This window comes from Varanus komodoensis, unplaced genomic scaffold, assembly GCF_004798865.1.
Source record: "Varanus komodoensis strain SLA01 unplaced genomic scaffold, ASM479886v1 scaffold26, whole genome shotgun sequence".
NCBI lineage: Eukaryota > Metazoa > Chordata > Lepidosauria > Squamata > Varanidae > Varanus > Varanus komodoensis.
Window position 1 is genome coordinate 4,824,154 of NW_025335684.1, and position 14,601 is coordinate 4,838,754.

At 55.1% G+C, this 14,601-nt stretch overlaps 1 protein-coding gene across 6 annotated transcripts in view; it reads right to left on the reverse strand.

Moving 5' to 3' along the window:
• Positions 1-1,323: 1,323 nt before the first annotated feature.
• RADIL (Rap associating with DIL domain) overlaps positions 1,324-14,601 on the reverse strand; it is a 43,375-nt gene continuing 30,097 nt past the window's right edge. For 5 of the 6 annotated variants that reach the window (XM_044433561.1, XM_044433565.1, XM_044433566.1 and 2 more), the window contains exons 8-14: positions 14,406-14,578; positions 13,604-13,754; positions 10,463-10,653; positions 6,955-7,336; positions 4,609-4,748; positions 3,361-3,500; positions 1,324-2,284 (exon numbers count right to left, since the gene is read on the reverse strand). In XM_044433561.1, coding sequence (XP_044289496.1) covers positions 2,176-2,284; positions 3,361-3,500; positions 4,609-4,748; positions 6,955-7,336; positions 10,463-10,653; positions 13,604-13,754; positions 14,406-14,578 — 1,286 coding nt within the window. In that variant the 3' untranslated portion in view covers positions 1,324-2,175. The remainder of the gene's footprint in view (positions 2,285-3,360; positions 3,501-4,608; positions 4,749-6,954; positions 7,337-10,462; positions 10,654-13,603; positions 13,755-14,405; positions 14,579-14,601) is intronic. The other variant, XM_044433563.1, reaches the window with a different exon arrangement.

Consider the following 14,601-nt stretch of genomic DNA (forward strand, 5'->3'; position numbering starts at 1 on the left):
CCGGGAAGCAAAGCTGCATGCCAAGCAGGGACTCCAGCCCAAAGCCATGGGTCTTTCAGTGCCAGGGCTTTGGACAGAGCCGGGGGCAGCCTTGGGCCCCCCCCAGCAGGACTCAGCACAGTCAGGCGGAAAGTGAGGAATGGGCGGAAACAGTCCGGCAAGTTTGGAGGGGTTGTGTCCAGTTGTGTCCGTCCCCTAGAATAACCACCGTTGGGTGGCTCATGAACGACGGTCGTCCTGTTTGGCTAGGTGCGCTTGCAACAGCTAACAACTACAGGGTGGGTTTTTTGGTGGGGGGCGGTTAAAATCAGGCCTGTGGCCACCTGTCTTTCCTTGCCGTGACTCACAGAAATGCTCCCTCTCTCGGCTCTAGTCCACACAACTGCTTTCCCTTTGTACGTGTCTTAGTCCGGCCCAACGGTGAAACGGTGGGAGACAGTGGTAAGAAAGCACCGGCATCGTGTGTCCCCCGTACCCGGGCGCTCTTCCTCCAGCACCGCTGCTGGAAAGGAGCGCCGCGGTGGCGCGGCTCACTGCCGCTGGGCAGAGGCCGGGGAACGAGCGCCCCATTCATCCTTCGTTCGGGCCGACGGTGCCAGGCGCCCTCAAAAGTCCCGCTGGCTTGCAGGGAGAGGCCCGAGCCACAGAGGAGCAGCATTGCATCCCCAAAGCTGCCACTCCTGAGCGGCTCCCGTTGGCAGTGGACGCTTCCAGCGGCCAGCCAGGCGCTCTGGCTCCGGGTCCTGGGCAGTTCCAACCATCTGACGCTCAACGGGGGAGTGCTTGGTGCTGAGCCCAGGCATCCTCACGGCATCACCTGCCAATGGGGCAGCCACACGCACTGCTGGGAGACCCCGGTGGGGCCTGGAGAGGCGACGCACCCCCGACAGGAACCCCGGATTGTGGCCACCCTCGTCACGGGGCCACAGGTCAGCTTCTGTGGTTTTTACAGAAAGAGGCTCTGCTCCTTTACAGGTCACACAGCAAGCAGTAATTGGCTGTTGAATTTTTCGCATGTCCCTGCACCTCCCTCTAGAGAAGCAGTAGATAGAACCTCACATGTGCGCACCTGATTGCTTTCTTGAACCACCCCTGCCCTTTACCCTCACAATAACCCTGTGAGGTAGGTTAGACTGAGTATGTTGAGCTTCATTACGCTTCTTGGCTGGCTGGGGATTTGAACCCAGGCCTTCCCTAATGTGATCCGACATTCTAACACCAGGGACTTGCGATGTTTCTTCCCAAGCAGCACCCGCTGCTTCCTGCCTGTTCTGCTCTTGGCATCAAAGCCCAACTCTCCATAAAAAGAGAAAGAGACGGAGAGACGGCAATTCATGGCAATGTTTTAAAGACCAACTTGTAAACAGAATGCTGCAAGTTAAAGGTTAGGCTACAACCGTTTTCCCTTTGTATGAACCCACCTTCTCCCATGGGCAAGGGAGCTTCCCTAAAATTCCCACCTAGATGTAGTTCTTACTTTCATTAGGTGCCGCCCAGGAGTGTTTTGACTCCTGAAACATGGTTTTTAAAAGTGCTCCTTGACCGCAGCATCCCATGGAGGGAGGCAGCAAGCCCTGAGCAAAGAGGCCCCTTGAGCAGCGTGCAGAGTTTAGAAGAAAACACCAGGCTCCCCCATTCGTTGCCGCAGTCTCCAGTCAGGAGCAACAGAAACTGCTAGCTGGACACGTTCTTGAACCCGGCTTGCTTTAGCAGCACCATGGCCGCCCTCTGCCACTCCAGCTCATTTTGGGGCAGCCCAGAGCTCAGGAACTGAGAGAGAAGCAGTCTGGAGTAGCTGGGAGACGGCGATTTCAGACGGGCGACACCCAGATCCAAGGGGCATTGTGTGACCTGGACAGCTTGCACATTTGAGATGGAAAGTGGCTAGGCTGGTCCCAAGTCAGCACGTCCATGAAGAGCTGCCAGCAGATCCTGCTCACCGTCCCTGCTTGGAAAGTGCATGCTGGTATATACTGAGCGCCTCTTGTTCCCGGATGTGGGCAGCCACAGCCCAGCTCCCCACTCCGCCCCTCAGCTCTGACCAGGTGCTGCTCCAGGCCGCAGTCGGCACGTGCCAAGCTTGCCAGCCGCACACGCCAGCACTGGCCCGCATCATCGTCCTTGAGGCAGCATCCTCGGCGGAGAAGCAGAAGGGTTCTTCCAGGTGGACTTTTTTTACGGAGAAGGAGAAGAACTATAGCTGATTTTCTTGGCCACCTCCAGATCAGACTTGGCCACCAGAAACCGCAGTTTCTTTCCCCCTGATCGGATGAGGTCCACAGCACTAGGGGAAGGGGAGGAGGAGGAAAAGAACATGGCCAGGCGTGGGTGAGGCGAACCTGGAGTTGGTTCACATGTGCTTCTGTGTTGCCTGGTTGCCCAAGTCATTCGTGAGGGGCAGCTAAGTGTGCCGATGGGAAACCACACGGCAGTTGTGAAGCCAAAAGGCAAATTCTCTCTGTGCTCCATTCACACATACAAGCCTTCTCCCGATGGGGCAACCGCCAGTTGAATATGCATGTGTGAAGTAGCCCCTGGACGCTTAGCTTGTGGTGCATCAGGCTGATACGTTTGATGTGCAGAGTGCTGCAGTCTACACACAAGCAACAGCTGTTGCCCCATCCTTCCAGCATCTGCTAGAGTCTGGCTGGACCGGTCAACCAGCCGTTCCCCACCCACCAGCCTGGTAACAGTTAGGGCACTGTTTTGCCATGATGTTGTGGAGAAAAGTAGGTGCCATTTAAGCTGTAGAACTGGACTAAAGAATGTTTCTAGCCCCTGTGTGGTCATGGTATACTTGAAAACATGGGCTAAAATCTCACAGGCTAGAAGGAAATAAGTTTGGGGGGGGGGGGGCAGAAAGGCCTGTCCCTGTTTGACCAGCAAAGCCAGCAACAATTATGCAAACATTCCCTTAGGACAAGAATTAGAACAAGAATTCCAGCATTTTAAAGTGGGAAGTGAACTGTACAAATGCCAGAAAACCAGCCGACAAGCAATAGCTGGTGAAGGGGCTGTAGCCAGAGACAAGAGTGTAGCCTTCTGGGGGCTCGAGGATTTGGCCCCAGGCCCTGAGGCTTCCCACCCCTGCACTGAGGTGCAATTCATATTTCTGGGTGCGGATTTGTAATGTTCCTGATGCAGCATATACACAACCCTGGGAATAGGAAATGGTTTAAAGATGGAAGATTTTCAGAAGCCTTTGATACTCTGCATTGGAGGGCGTTTGGATGAGAACAAGCGGACATGCCGCATGGCAGGTGCAACTCAGCATCATCACGGACACTAAAACGTGTGCAGCTCTTGCGGATGCCCAAGCCGCTTGGCTGCTTCAAAACCAGCCCACGCTCTTCCCCTTACCTCTGGTAATCCGAACCGATGAGGCTCGTGCCATTGACGGCGAGAATACGGTCCCCGATGGAGAGTCTCCCGTCGGCTGCTGCAGGGCTGTCCTGGATCAGAGTCCGGATGTAGATCCCAGGAGAATTCAGGGGGGTGTGCTGTGGACGGGGGTGGGCAGGGAAGCAACGTAAGAGTCCGTAGGGATGGACCGTGGGCCTAGCAGGACAAGGACCCTCCAGAGAAGAGGGCTCACGCTTTGAGGCAAGGAAGCCCACAGCAGCAGTAATGCTTCAAAGAGATTGGACTTCAGATGCCACAGTCCCCATCCAACGGAGCCAATGGCCTTGTGAAGGGAAGTCTCCTTAGATGAACAGTGTTGGATTCACTGAGCACCAGTTCTTAAGAATTTCACCAGAGAGACCATTTCGGCAGGCGGAATTTCTCCCGCCGCCTCTGGCCCTGCATAATCTAATCTGTTCCAGAAGGGAGAGGACTGCCTCGGCTTGGCATGAAGGCTGCAGCCTTCCAGATAACATTTCCCTGGCCCTTCTCCCTTGTTTGTGATCGGCGCCAGACTACTGTCACAGCTCTGCCACTCTGTTCCACAGAGCGAGGAGCTGCAGGCGCCTGCGAACCTGCAAAGAGCCCTCCGGCCTTGGACCACAAGCCTTTCCAGTCCAGCGTTCTGGTCTCGCAGTGGCGAACCAGATTCCCCCCAAACCAGGGCTGGGCACCACATAAAGCTGTGCTGGATCAGGCCAAGGGACCATCTAGCCCATCGCCCACGTAGACAGGAGACCATCGATGCCCTCCTGCCCATGTTCCCCAGCAACTGGCATCCACGGGCCTACTGCCTGTGCTACTGGAGGCAGCAGGAATCATTCAGGAAGTGTTGGGAAAAGCAGATGCTTTCCCAAATGTTCCCGTCCTTCCCCACCCCACAGCCTTCACATTCCTAGCCTGACTACAGAGGCGGTGGAACCCAAGTCCCTCTGCTCCCACCTGGCAGGAGCTGTCCAAAGTCTCCAGCGGAGGGACTGCCCGATCTCCGTTCACCTGGAGATGCCCGCGCAAGCTGCAGCTCTGCACCAATCAACTTCTCTGTCACTGAGCTACACCTCCTTTCTTACGCCATGACTTTCCAACCCCTCGCAAGCCCCAGGAACCTGTGGGTACCTGATTTCTAGCAGGTGTAGTAATAACTTGTGGAAACATACATCCTTCTCTGGGGTGCGAAGACACAGATCCAAAGGGAGAGGTGCTTACCAGGCCGTCGATCAATCCCATCCCCAACCCGATGGGCCCTTTCTCCAGCTCCACGACAAAAACGTAGCAGAAATCGTCCGTGGCTGAGCTGCGGCTGGATGACGCAGGCGTGGGGAAGTCACAGGGGGTTGGTGAAGAGCCTGCAGCCCAGAAGAAAAGACGGGCCGGTGAGCCTGGAAGCTTGCAGAAGCGATGCCTTCCAGAGAAGCTGCCATGCTTTCTCCTGCTGCAGGGGTGCAGGATGTCAGGGCCAGAGGCAAATTGGGCCCTGGGGGACGGGGCCCCTGTCCCTAGAGCTGCCCTTTTTCTTCCAGTTGTGACAATTTCCTGGTTTTTATGCAGTTTTCCCCCTACTTTAAGAGGCTCTCCTGGGGCACAGTTACCATCAGTAAATTTTGCGTGACTATATGGTGATATCTGGGGCTGCCGTTTACATCTTTGGCCCCGAGGAACCACAAGGATACAGGTCCTGAGAGCTTAGCTACAATGAAAATTGGCCCGTGGGCCACCGAAGTAGAACAGAAGTCTTGGGGGACCTGAATCAGTCCTCCCTGGGGGGCCCTGGGTAAGGCGCCCTCTGGTAAAACACCTGCTTTCCCCATAGGCCCCGCAGAGCTTACCTGATGGACAAGGCAGGCAACAGCTTGGCTCTGAGCAGCCCTAGAAGCTGAAGGCTGCCATTTAAATTTCCCAGAATGCCCCACAGTGTGGCTACACCAGGAGCATGATGGGGTATTTCAGCAGCAGTGCAGCCCTGCCACCTGGCTGGGACCTGGGCAACCCCACAGCCCTGCCTCCCCACATGAAACTGGGGGAGAAGTCGTGTGCAGTGGAATACACCCCAACTTCCACATGTCTGGAAGCAGCAATACGATCGCCCCGTTATCTGGATCCTATGGAACATTTTGTCAGGTATGCAGATATCCCTCCCTCACAGCGCTTCCACCCAGGCAGGACAGGGTCAATCAGCCAGGCCCGTATTCTTTAAAAAAACATGGTATTTCCACGGGCGGCTTGGAGGGATGTCAGAGGCCACCAAGCAGAACTCCTCGGGGCGAGTCTGGCTTCACGCAGCTCCAGATGAGCTTGGCAGGAGCTCCATCCAGCTGCTTCCCTCCCGTGACTCAGAGATGTGAGCAAACAAAACCGAAAAGCTTTGCATGTCACAGCGGTAGCCTTCAAGCTCGGAGAGCCTTCGGCAACCCACATCACCCGGGTCAGCAGCTAGTCCTTCACCGGGGCTGCATTTCCAACCAAAGAAGGCCTGGCGTGCGGGGAAGGCCGGGTTTCCTTGCAAAGGAAGAGAAACTGCAGAGGGAAGGAACCGGGAACGGGTCCCCCCCCTCGCCCACACACACACACACACACGTGCGCACACACATGCTCTTTGGCCCGCCGTGCAGGCGACTGTTCAAAGACAGCCCCGTTCTTTGCCGAGGGCTGTTCCCCTCGTCACGCACTTCGGCCGCTCAGCGCCACACCCAGACACGACCAGTGGAATGGAGGGTCTTGGGTGGCCCAGCAGACTGCAAAGGGCCAGGGCAGGGGAGAAGATGTCTCTGGATGCTTCCCCGTAGAAAAAAAACTTCGGAGCAGCCAAAACCGCACCGAAAGAACAATGCGCTGCAAGTCGAAAAAACTCCCAGCAGCTGCTGGGACCCTCCTGCCCGCTCCCCGTGAGCTTTCTGCCTGCAAAGTCGCTTTGCGAGGGCTTGGGCTTGTTTCCCATTTATGGAGGACATGCAAAATCACCTACTGGGCCTCACCTCAACATGGGTATTGGAGTCCACACCATCTGCCTGTGTGTGCAGATTCAGCACAAGGGGTCTCTCGCCCCCCCCTTGCGATGTAAATGAGGACTAAGCCTTGATGTGCAGACTCCCCTTTCGGCACCACGATTTGGCCCAGTCCGTGGGCCAGAAGAGGCCTTTGAGACCGTGTGGGACAGGTGTGGATGCCTGGGGCGGGGGAGAGAAAGCTGCTGGGATTGGGCAAAGACCCCAGCTGGCTATCTCTACAGAGCCTTCCCCAACCCGGTGCTCTGCAGAGTTGCAGTCCAGCACCTCCAAAGGGCACCTGGTTGGGCAAGGCAGCCACACGGCGTAAGCCTCACGGCCACAGAGTTTTCCTTTGCTGCAGAAGGCAAGGAGCCATTTAAACCCCCAGCATGCCCTTCCCCGTGATTCCTCAAGCCAAGCGCCTTTCCCCACAGCCAGCCTCGACTGCCAAGTTTTGAAAGGTTTCCCAGATTTCGTGCAGTTCAATCTTCTGCTCTTTTTCCTGCTGCACACGGGCCAAGAACTCCCTGGGATGCAGCGCCATCCTCCCCAGAAAAGCCATTCTTACCATCAGCCGTTGTGGGTTTGGCACCGTTCAGCCCATTCCTCCGCGGGTCTTTCCCGGGGGTGGTCTCCAGGCTCGGTTCGAGGCTCAGGTCGATGGGCATGGGCGTGTTCGGCGGGGTCATCAAGCAGGAGGGGTCCGTCAAGAGCGGCGCCCCCGGCTTGGAGCTGCTCTTCCCTAGGGGCCGCTGGAGAGTCTCTGGGGGCAGCATCTCACAGGGGTCCCGGGTCGATCCATTGGTGCCCAGGGGAGGGGGAAGACCCTCGTCCATCCCTGGCTCAGGACAGCTCACCATCCGCCTGCGGTTTGCCCGGCTGGAAAAGCTCCCAGTGACCAGCTTCTCTGAGGCTACCTGTGGACTGGACTGGCAGCCGAGTGCTTCTGTCTTTGAAGGAGGGTGTAAGGAAAGGCACATTACTGTCCGTCACCTTTCCTTCAGAGGATCACTTGGTCTTTGTCAGCCCTGCGCATCATTTATTTATTTCATTTTTATAGTGCCCAGTAGCCGAGGCTCTCTGGGCAGTTAACAAAAGTGCCCCGCCCCCGGCCGAAAAAGGGGAGGCACTCAAAAAAGTTACCATCAAACCAGAAATAGCAATTGCAACTGAATCCGCTCAGAAGTATAGGAGAGGTGCAGGAGAAAATGCAATTTAAAAAAAAATAAGTTAAAAGGTTAAACTGTTAAAATGCTTGGAGTATGAAAGGTCTTCACCTGTCGCCACAAAGAATACAAAGTAGGTGCCAGATGCACCTCTTTGGGGAGCTCTTTCCACAACCAGGTGCCACCACCGAAAAGGCCTTTTCTGCCCTCCCTGAAAGCCATGTCAGGGAGAAGCTTGCAGGCTCATGCTTTCCAGGAGAGTGAAGAATTGCAACCCAGTCTCCTTGCTCTAAGAGGCACCTGACTCAGCTGCCCCACCTTCCCCTCCTGCTCTGTCTTAGCCTGGTGAAGGAGATTGTTGGAGCCCCTCACTTTCAGGTTAGGGGATTAGCACCACGCTAATCCCTCGCACTGGCTTTCTATCCTCTGCCATAGGAAAGTTCGGCCCGCGAGGCATCTGGACAAAGGCCAGGTGGAGTTGCAGATTAAGATAAGGGAAAGCCAGCACTTCCCTGCACTTCGTGGCTGCAGCAGGGACAAGCGAGCAAGCCAGCATCCCAGGATCACAGAGGGGATGAGCTACGCCCGTGAGTGAAGAAAGGTCCCCCTGCTTTGCGCGGTCATGTGCCACTCCGTAAGCAATGCAGCAACACCTCTGTACAAAGAAGAGCATCCTGAATTCCGCAGCAGGGGTCACTGAAATTCTATGAGAAGAAAGCCAAGTGTGGCGACCTGTATACATGATGCAAAGTTTGCAGGTTTGCACGATCATGTCTTGCTTTCTGCACAATTTATCCAGCTTCTACCATCCCTGGGTAGCCATGCAGAAATCTCCTTGCGGCTTCAGTGATCCCTGCAAACACTCTTCCTTCATGTCCAAGCATAGCTTCACACTCCTAAGGGATAGCAACTTGTATGTGTTTTTTTAAATAAATAACAATGAAAGTTGACATGTACCAGAGATAAAATTGGAGAGGGGGCTCCATTCTGTTGCTTTGCCCTGCTCCCACGGAATCGTGGCACGCACACAGAGGGAGCACGCAGTAAATCTCTGATTGCAACCCACAACCACAACATCATTATTACTTATCCCTTGTATCTGTTGCTTCCCACCCGCAAAAGCAGCCTTAAAGCAACTGAAGCACCCCAAATTCAGCAGTGAAATTCCAGAAACTTGGTCCTACAGGGAAGGCTGGAACGGCGTGGGTACTTTTGGCCTTGAGAAGAGACGGCTGAAGGGGAACGCGACAGCACTTCTTCAAGTTCGTAAAGGTGGCCACACAGAGGACGGCTGCATCTTTGCTCCGTCGTTCCAGATGGCACAACATGAGATAATGGGCTTAAGTTACAGGAAGGCGGAGCTCGGCCGAACCCCAGGAAAAGCTTCCTTGGGAACAGAGCGGTCAAGCAACGGGGCCTGCTGCCGGGAAAGAGGCGAACTCCCCGCTGGTGAGAGAAACTGCACGACCCTCTGCCAAGGGTGGTTTATACTGGATCCCTGTACTGGGCAGGGAACTGGCCTAGAACACGTCCAGCTGTGTGGCCTCCGAGACCCTTACAAGGCACCGCAGGACTCGCCACTTCTTCAGAAATCACGACTAGCTTTCCATTCATTCCCTGGCACATTGTCCAGGAAAGCCAGTGGGACGAACTGGTCTTGGGCGGGGCGGAGCTCAGGCAGTCTGCGTTCTAGTCCCCGCCAGGCCATGAGGCTCACTGGGTGATTTTGGACCAGTTGCGGACTTCCAGCCTAACCTACCTCACAGGGTTGCTGTGAGGATGAAAACGAGAGCAGGTTGGAAAAGCAGCTTGGACAAGGAAAAAGAGGCAGGGTATAAAAGTATTGATAAATACATCAATAACAGCCTTGTGAAACTTTACTTTTAAGCTTATGGAGCCCTTCAAAGCCCTTCCACTCACGACATGCACATGGTGGGCATGTCGTGAGCGAAGCCGGCTGGTGCCGGAGGTCAGACTAGATGGCCTGGGTGGTCCCTCCTGGCTCACTCTGTTTCTGTGTTTCTAAAGCTTGGGACCCGCATACCTCAAGAACTGCTTGTTCCTATATGAACCTGTATGGTCCCAGCTGCAGGGCCTCCTCTGTGGTGGCACCCCAGTTGTGCATTTCCCCAAAGATGCGTGGCTAGCTCCTCCTCTGTCACACGACAGGCTCCTGCCAAGAACAGCAGTGTTTGCGCCTGTTTTCCCAGATTGTCAAGCCCCTTTATGGAGTTTTGTTGCTCTGTGCGTTCACTGTTTGCCCCCACGGAATTTGGGGCTAGTCTGGCTATTTTGCACTGCACTCTCTTGCTGGCCGTTTGGATAAAGTGTTCTATGCGGCTTCCATTTTAATTTGGCCATCGCCTCGGCAGTTTTTTCAAAAGATCGAGTAGCTTGTCCTGCCCTTTCAGCTTCGCCAGCAACACAGTGTGGCAGGGCTCAGAAAAAGAAAAGTGTGTCTCCATCGGGAGCATCCGTGCTAAGGAGACTGGGCTATATCAAGCGGCAGGCAGCACTTCCGTCCGGTTGGGAAAGCGAAGAATCCTCTTCCCAAAGCCTGCCAGGCCAGAGCTGTTCCTAAAAGTTATTTGCATGAAAAGGGCTTGGCTGGCCCATCTGCGTATGTAGTTCTCTTACACACTGACCCCCAGAATGGATGGCTGCCTGCCAGGGCCCACAAACCAGCACGGGCCCATTCGCAAGGGAGGCGCCCCATCGGCCAAGCAACTACGGGCTGCACTGATGAGAGAGAAGGCGAGGAGCCAAGGCGGCTGGTGGGGGGATCGGAGGCTCGCTCGGGGCCTCTCGCCCAAGAGATCAGAGACGCTTTCTTTGGCTAAAGCGTGGGGCGAATGCTTTCAACAAACCGAGCTGGCAGAGGCAGAACCGCCAGCCAGCAACATGCCTTACCTTTGGCGATTCGGTGTCAGGCGAGTCGCTGAGGTGGGGACTTTTGCTGCGCAGGCTCCACAAGAAATGCCGGATGTAAAGGAGGTGCCGATAGATATTGTCATCCAGGTGCTCCACCTCCAGGTCCACCTTGAACCCTCCGCTGGGCAGCATGATGGGAGGGTGGTTGTCGAAGGACTCCAGAACGTCATCTGCGGGACAGAGAACTCTGGGTCAGCCTTTGGTCAGTCCCGGACTCCATCCAGACAAGGGGCCGGGGCGTTTGCTCTGGGACGGCTCCTGCATCAGAGCGCCGAGAAGCTACAGAATTCATGGCAAGAACCAGGGGGGTCGACACTGCTGGCGGGGAAGGCAATCCACCCCTCTGGCATGCCAAAGCGCATGGGGAGCGTTTTAGCAAAAGAAGCCCTTGCATCCTTCCAGGAAATCCAACCACGTGCTCTTTCTTCGAGGTCTGCAGCCTCTTTGATCATCTGGAAGAGGCGTTCATAGAAAGCCAGATTGTTAGGAATACACCGGCAGACCAAGCAGTCACCGAAATACAGGAGGTCCTCGATGGGCAGGAGTTTTTCCACCTCTCCTGGAGATCCTGGGCATCGGACCTTGGGCCTGCAACAAGCTGAGCAGGGCCTCCGCCACGGAGTCACAGCGAGTCGCACGCTCTGTGCCTTTTCAGGGCACCCCCCCCCCCCCGAGCAGCCTTCCCTTCTCGCTCTCCCGCAGGAGAACCAGGCCTGACTCTCGCTTGGCGCTGTGTTTTCTCCTCTGGACACTGGTTTAGGGATTGGACTCAAAATCGTTCTTAGGAAATGATTCCTCGGGGAAGATGCTTTTTCCATAACAGAGATATTTTGGCAACCTCCCATGTGCACCCTTTCTAGTGTCTAAAAGCTCCGTGGAGAAAAGTCGGCATTCATGCTTGGAATTGCTGAAAACACAAGACTGCGGTTTTAATGGCTCCCCTTGGGTGGAATTTGTGCAGAATTTCAAATGTCACATGCTGCTAGTTACCCTCCTGTGTGCCTCAAATGCTTTTCGTAATCACCGTGTGTGTGGCAGGGTGGATTGGGGTGGGGGGAATAATCTCGTGGATTGACCAGTGAGATCCCAGAAAGACCATCCAGCCGTTGTGCTACGGAAATATAGCTTTGCCTGCAAGATGCAAAAGTAGAAGTGGCGCTTGCAACGGAACAGTGCTGGATGGTGTATGCCTGTGAAGGCTTCCAGCCAGCCAGCAGACCGTGCCCATTTCCAGGATATGCCATTCCATTCCCATCACTTCAGCAGGCTGCAGCCTCGCTCCGTCCTCGTCGGTCTGGTTATGGGCGCATGGTATTGTTAGTCGCAAAGTCGTGCCCAACCCATCACGACCCCATGGACAACATTCCTCCAGGCTCTCCTGTCCTCCACTATAAAAATTTGACCACGTCTAGCTTACCTTGATTCATAGATCTTACATTCCAGCTTCCTATGCTGTATTGTTCTTTACAGCATCAGAGTTTCCTTTCACCACCAGATACATCCGCAACTGAGTGTCCTTTCAGCTTTGACTCAGTCGCTTCATTCTTTCTGGCACTACTAGTACTAGCCCTCTGCTCTTCCCCAGTAGCATATTGGACACCTTCCGGCCGGAGAGGCTCATCTTCCGGCATCATATCTCTTTGCCTTTTGGTACTGTCCATGGGGTTTTCATGGCAAGGATACTGGAGTGGGCTGCCATTTCCTTCTCCAGTGGATCGCCTTTTGTCAGAGCTCTCTGCTATGGCCTGTCCGTCTTGGGTGCCCCTGCACGGCATAGCTCATAGCTTCATTGAGCTACGCAAGCCTCTTCGCCACAACAAGGCAGTGATCCGTGAAGGGGTTTGGGGACATGACCCCTCCCTAAACTGTAGGCTCCTTGTAATTCTGCCAGCTGCGGGGTTCCTCTCCTGGTCCCCCTCTCCAGTGTGGGTAGTGCAATTGAGGCTATATAAGAATTCACACCTGGGGAATGAGTTCGCAAAGAGTATATCGGACTCAATATATTTCCAATCAGTCCCGTTGTTCAGTATTGGCATCTGCACAGCTCCAGGTCAAACGTGGCTCTTCGCCCAGCCTGAAACAAGATACCACCTGAAGACTTCCAAGAGCCCAAGTAGAAATGACGGTGATCCGATACCCCTCTTTTTAAAAAATCTAATTAGCATCGCAAGGAAGCCTGAATCCTTTTCTCTCCATCTTAATTAGGGCCCCATATAATTGGGCGGGGCAGACTTGAGAACTTTTGGATCTCCTCCTCTTCTTTTAATTAGCGCTCCAAAATCAAAGCAAGGTGCAAAAGACACGCCCTGAATCAGAACCATGGCTGATCCTGAGCCTAGGAATTTGTTTCCAGCCCTGGAACTGACCTGACCTGATCTGACCTCACAGTCCTTTCCCACAAACAGATGATTCCTGGTTACCCCCAAGCTCTCCATTCCTCACAGCCTAAATTTGGTGGGGAAAAGAGGTTCCATTGCTGCTACTAGCCAATAGCCAGGAGTCATGAATCCTTGCCAGTCTCGTTGCAATGACCCCAGAAAGTGGCCAGTCGTAAACCAAGCCCAACTTACTTTTAACAATCACTGTGTGTTTTACCCCGCAGTGGATGGGGCTGTATCAGGTTAACAGCAGAGAGAACACCCCCATCCCTCTTGGTCTGCTTCCGAGGGCCACTCCACCCCACTTCCCCAGAGTCATGGCTGCACCCACCATTCGGCCCACAGATCTCCTGCCATCTCGACTGGCGGTGAGCAGAAAGTTGATCTCCGGATGTTTTGGGCACCCACTCTCAGCATTTCTGGCCACTGGCCATGTCAGCCGGAGCTTCCGGCAGCCGGAACATCTTGGAACTCCATTTCTGCCCTCCCCCAGTTTCGGCGCCCCTTTCTTGGCAACCAGCAGAGCAATGGCCTCCATCAGCGGTTTGCAGCACACACTGCAAACACCTGCATTTTCTGGACGGTAGGTGAAGGCACAGGTGTGCTTTCCTGCCCAGGGTCCCTCAGTGGTCTGTCTGGCTGGGGGAGGGGAAAGGAAAGGAAGCACAGCGGAAATTCTCGCAAGAGTCTTGGCATGACCCACCCCAGGGCAACGCAGCCACGCCGCCGTCTCCTGCCTTACCTGTCCTCAACGCAGCGAGGCTTTCCTCTTTGCTGGGCTGCCACACAGGTATACAACCCACGTCAGGTGAGGTCTGGTACTGGCTTAGGATGTGATGCAGCTGGGCGGCCGTCAGGGCTGGGAATTCTGTTCGCAGCATGGACCACGTCATCTGAGCAAACCAAGAAAGGCATGGGTGAAGCGATGTTTCGGATCAACTCCGGGGTTTGGACAAATTAGGGCTCTGCACTTGCAAAAAAACAGATTTTGGCCATTGGACTGATCAGGGGAGTGCTCGGTTGCACTTTGGGAGTTCCAGAAAAACCTGAGCTCAAAGGGGAGTGTGGGCTGGGATCGGTGCTCCTGGGTCAAGGAAGCATCAGGACCATATGGAGCTTCAGTCTTCCTATTGCATTCTGGGACAACACAGAGGATGCCAACTCAAAGCCTTCCCACAAGGCCTGAGACGGAGAGAAGGACTGCTGGGCACACAGAGCAGGTTCACACCACCATGTTGACGCCACACGCCCCTGCCTTGGAATATTCAAGGCAGGCCGATGCCTTACCAGGCCACAGAAATGGTCCCCCCACTCCTTTCACCCTGAAACATTTGGTCACGCGGTTCGACCCACAGATGCCCCATGTGGCCTGCATGATGTGTACCCAAGGCTCATCTGTGGCCACAGCGGTGCAGCCCACGAGAAGGTGCTCCCACATGGAAAGCTCCTCCTCTCCCCCTGCTCTTGCTCATGGACCAGTCGAACGGAGCCGCCATCTTGGAGCGAGAAGCCCTTTCCTGCCGCACACGGGCAGCCCTCCTCACCTGCACCAGCTGGGAATTCGGCATGGCCAGCAGGCTTGCCACGCTGGAGAGCTTGCCGAAGAACTGGTCCGCCAGCTTCCCAAAGCCCGCGTTCTGGGCCCACTCCAGGAGGAGCCGCAGCGTGGCTCTCACCTGCACTCCCCTCGACCAGTGGAAGCAGCCCAGAGAGGACCCTGGGAGGAGAGGGAGGCACAGA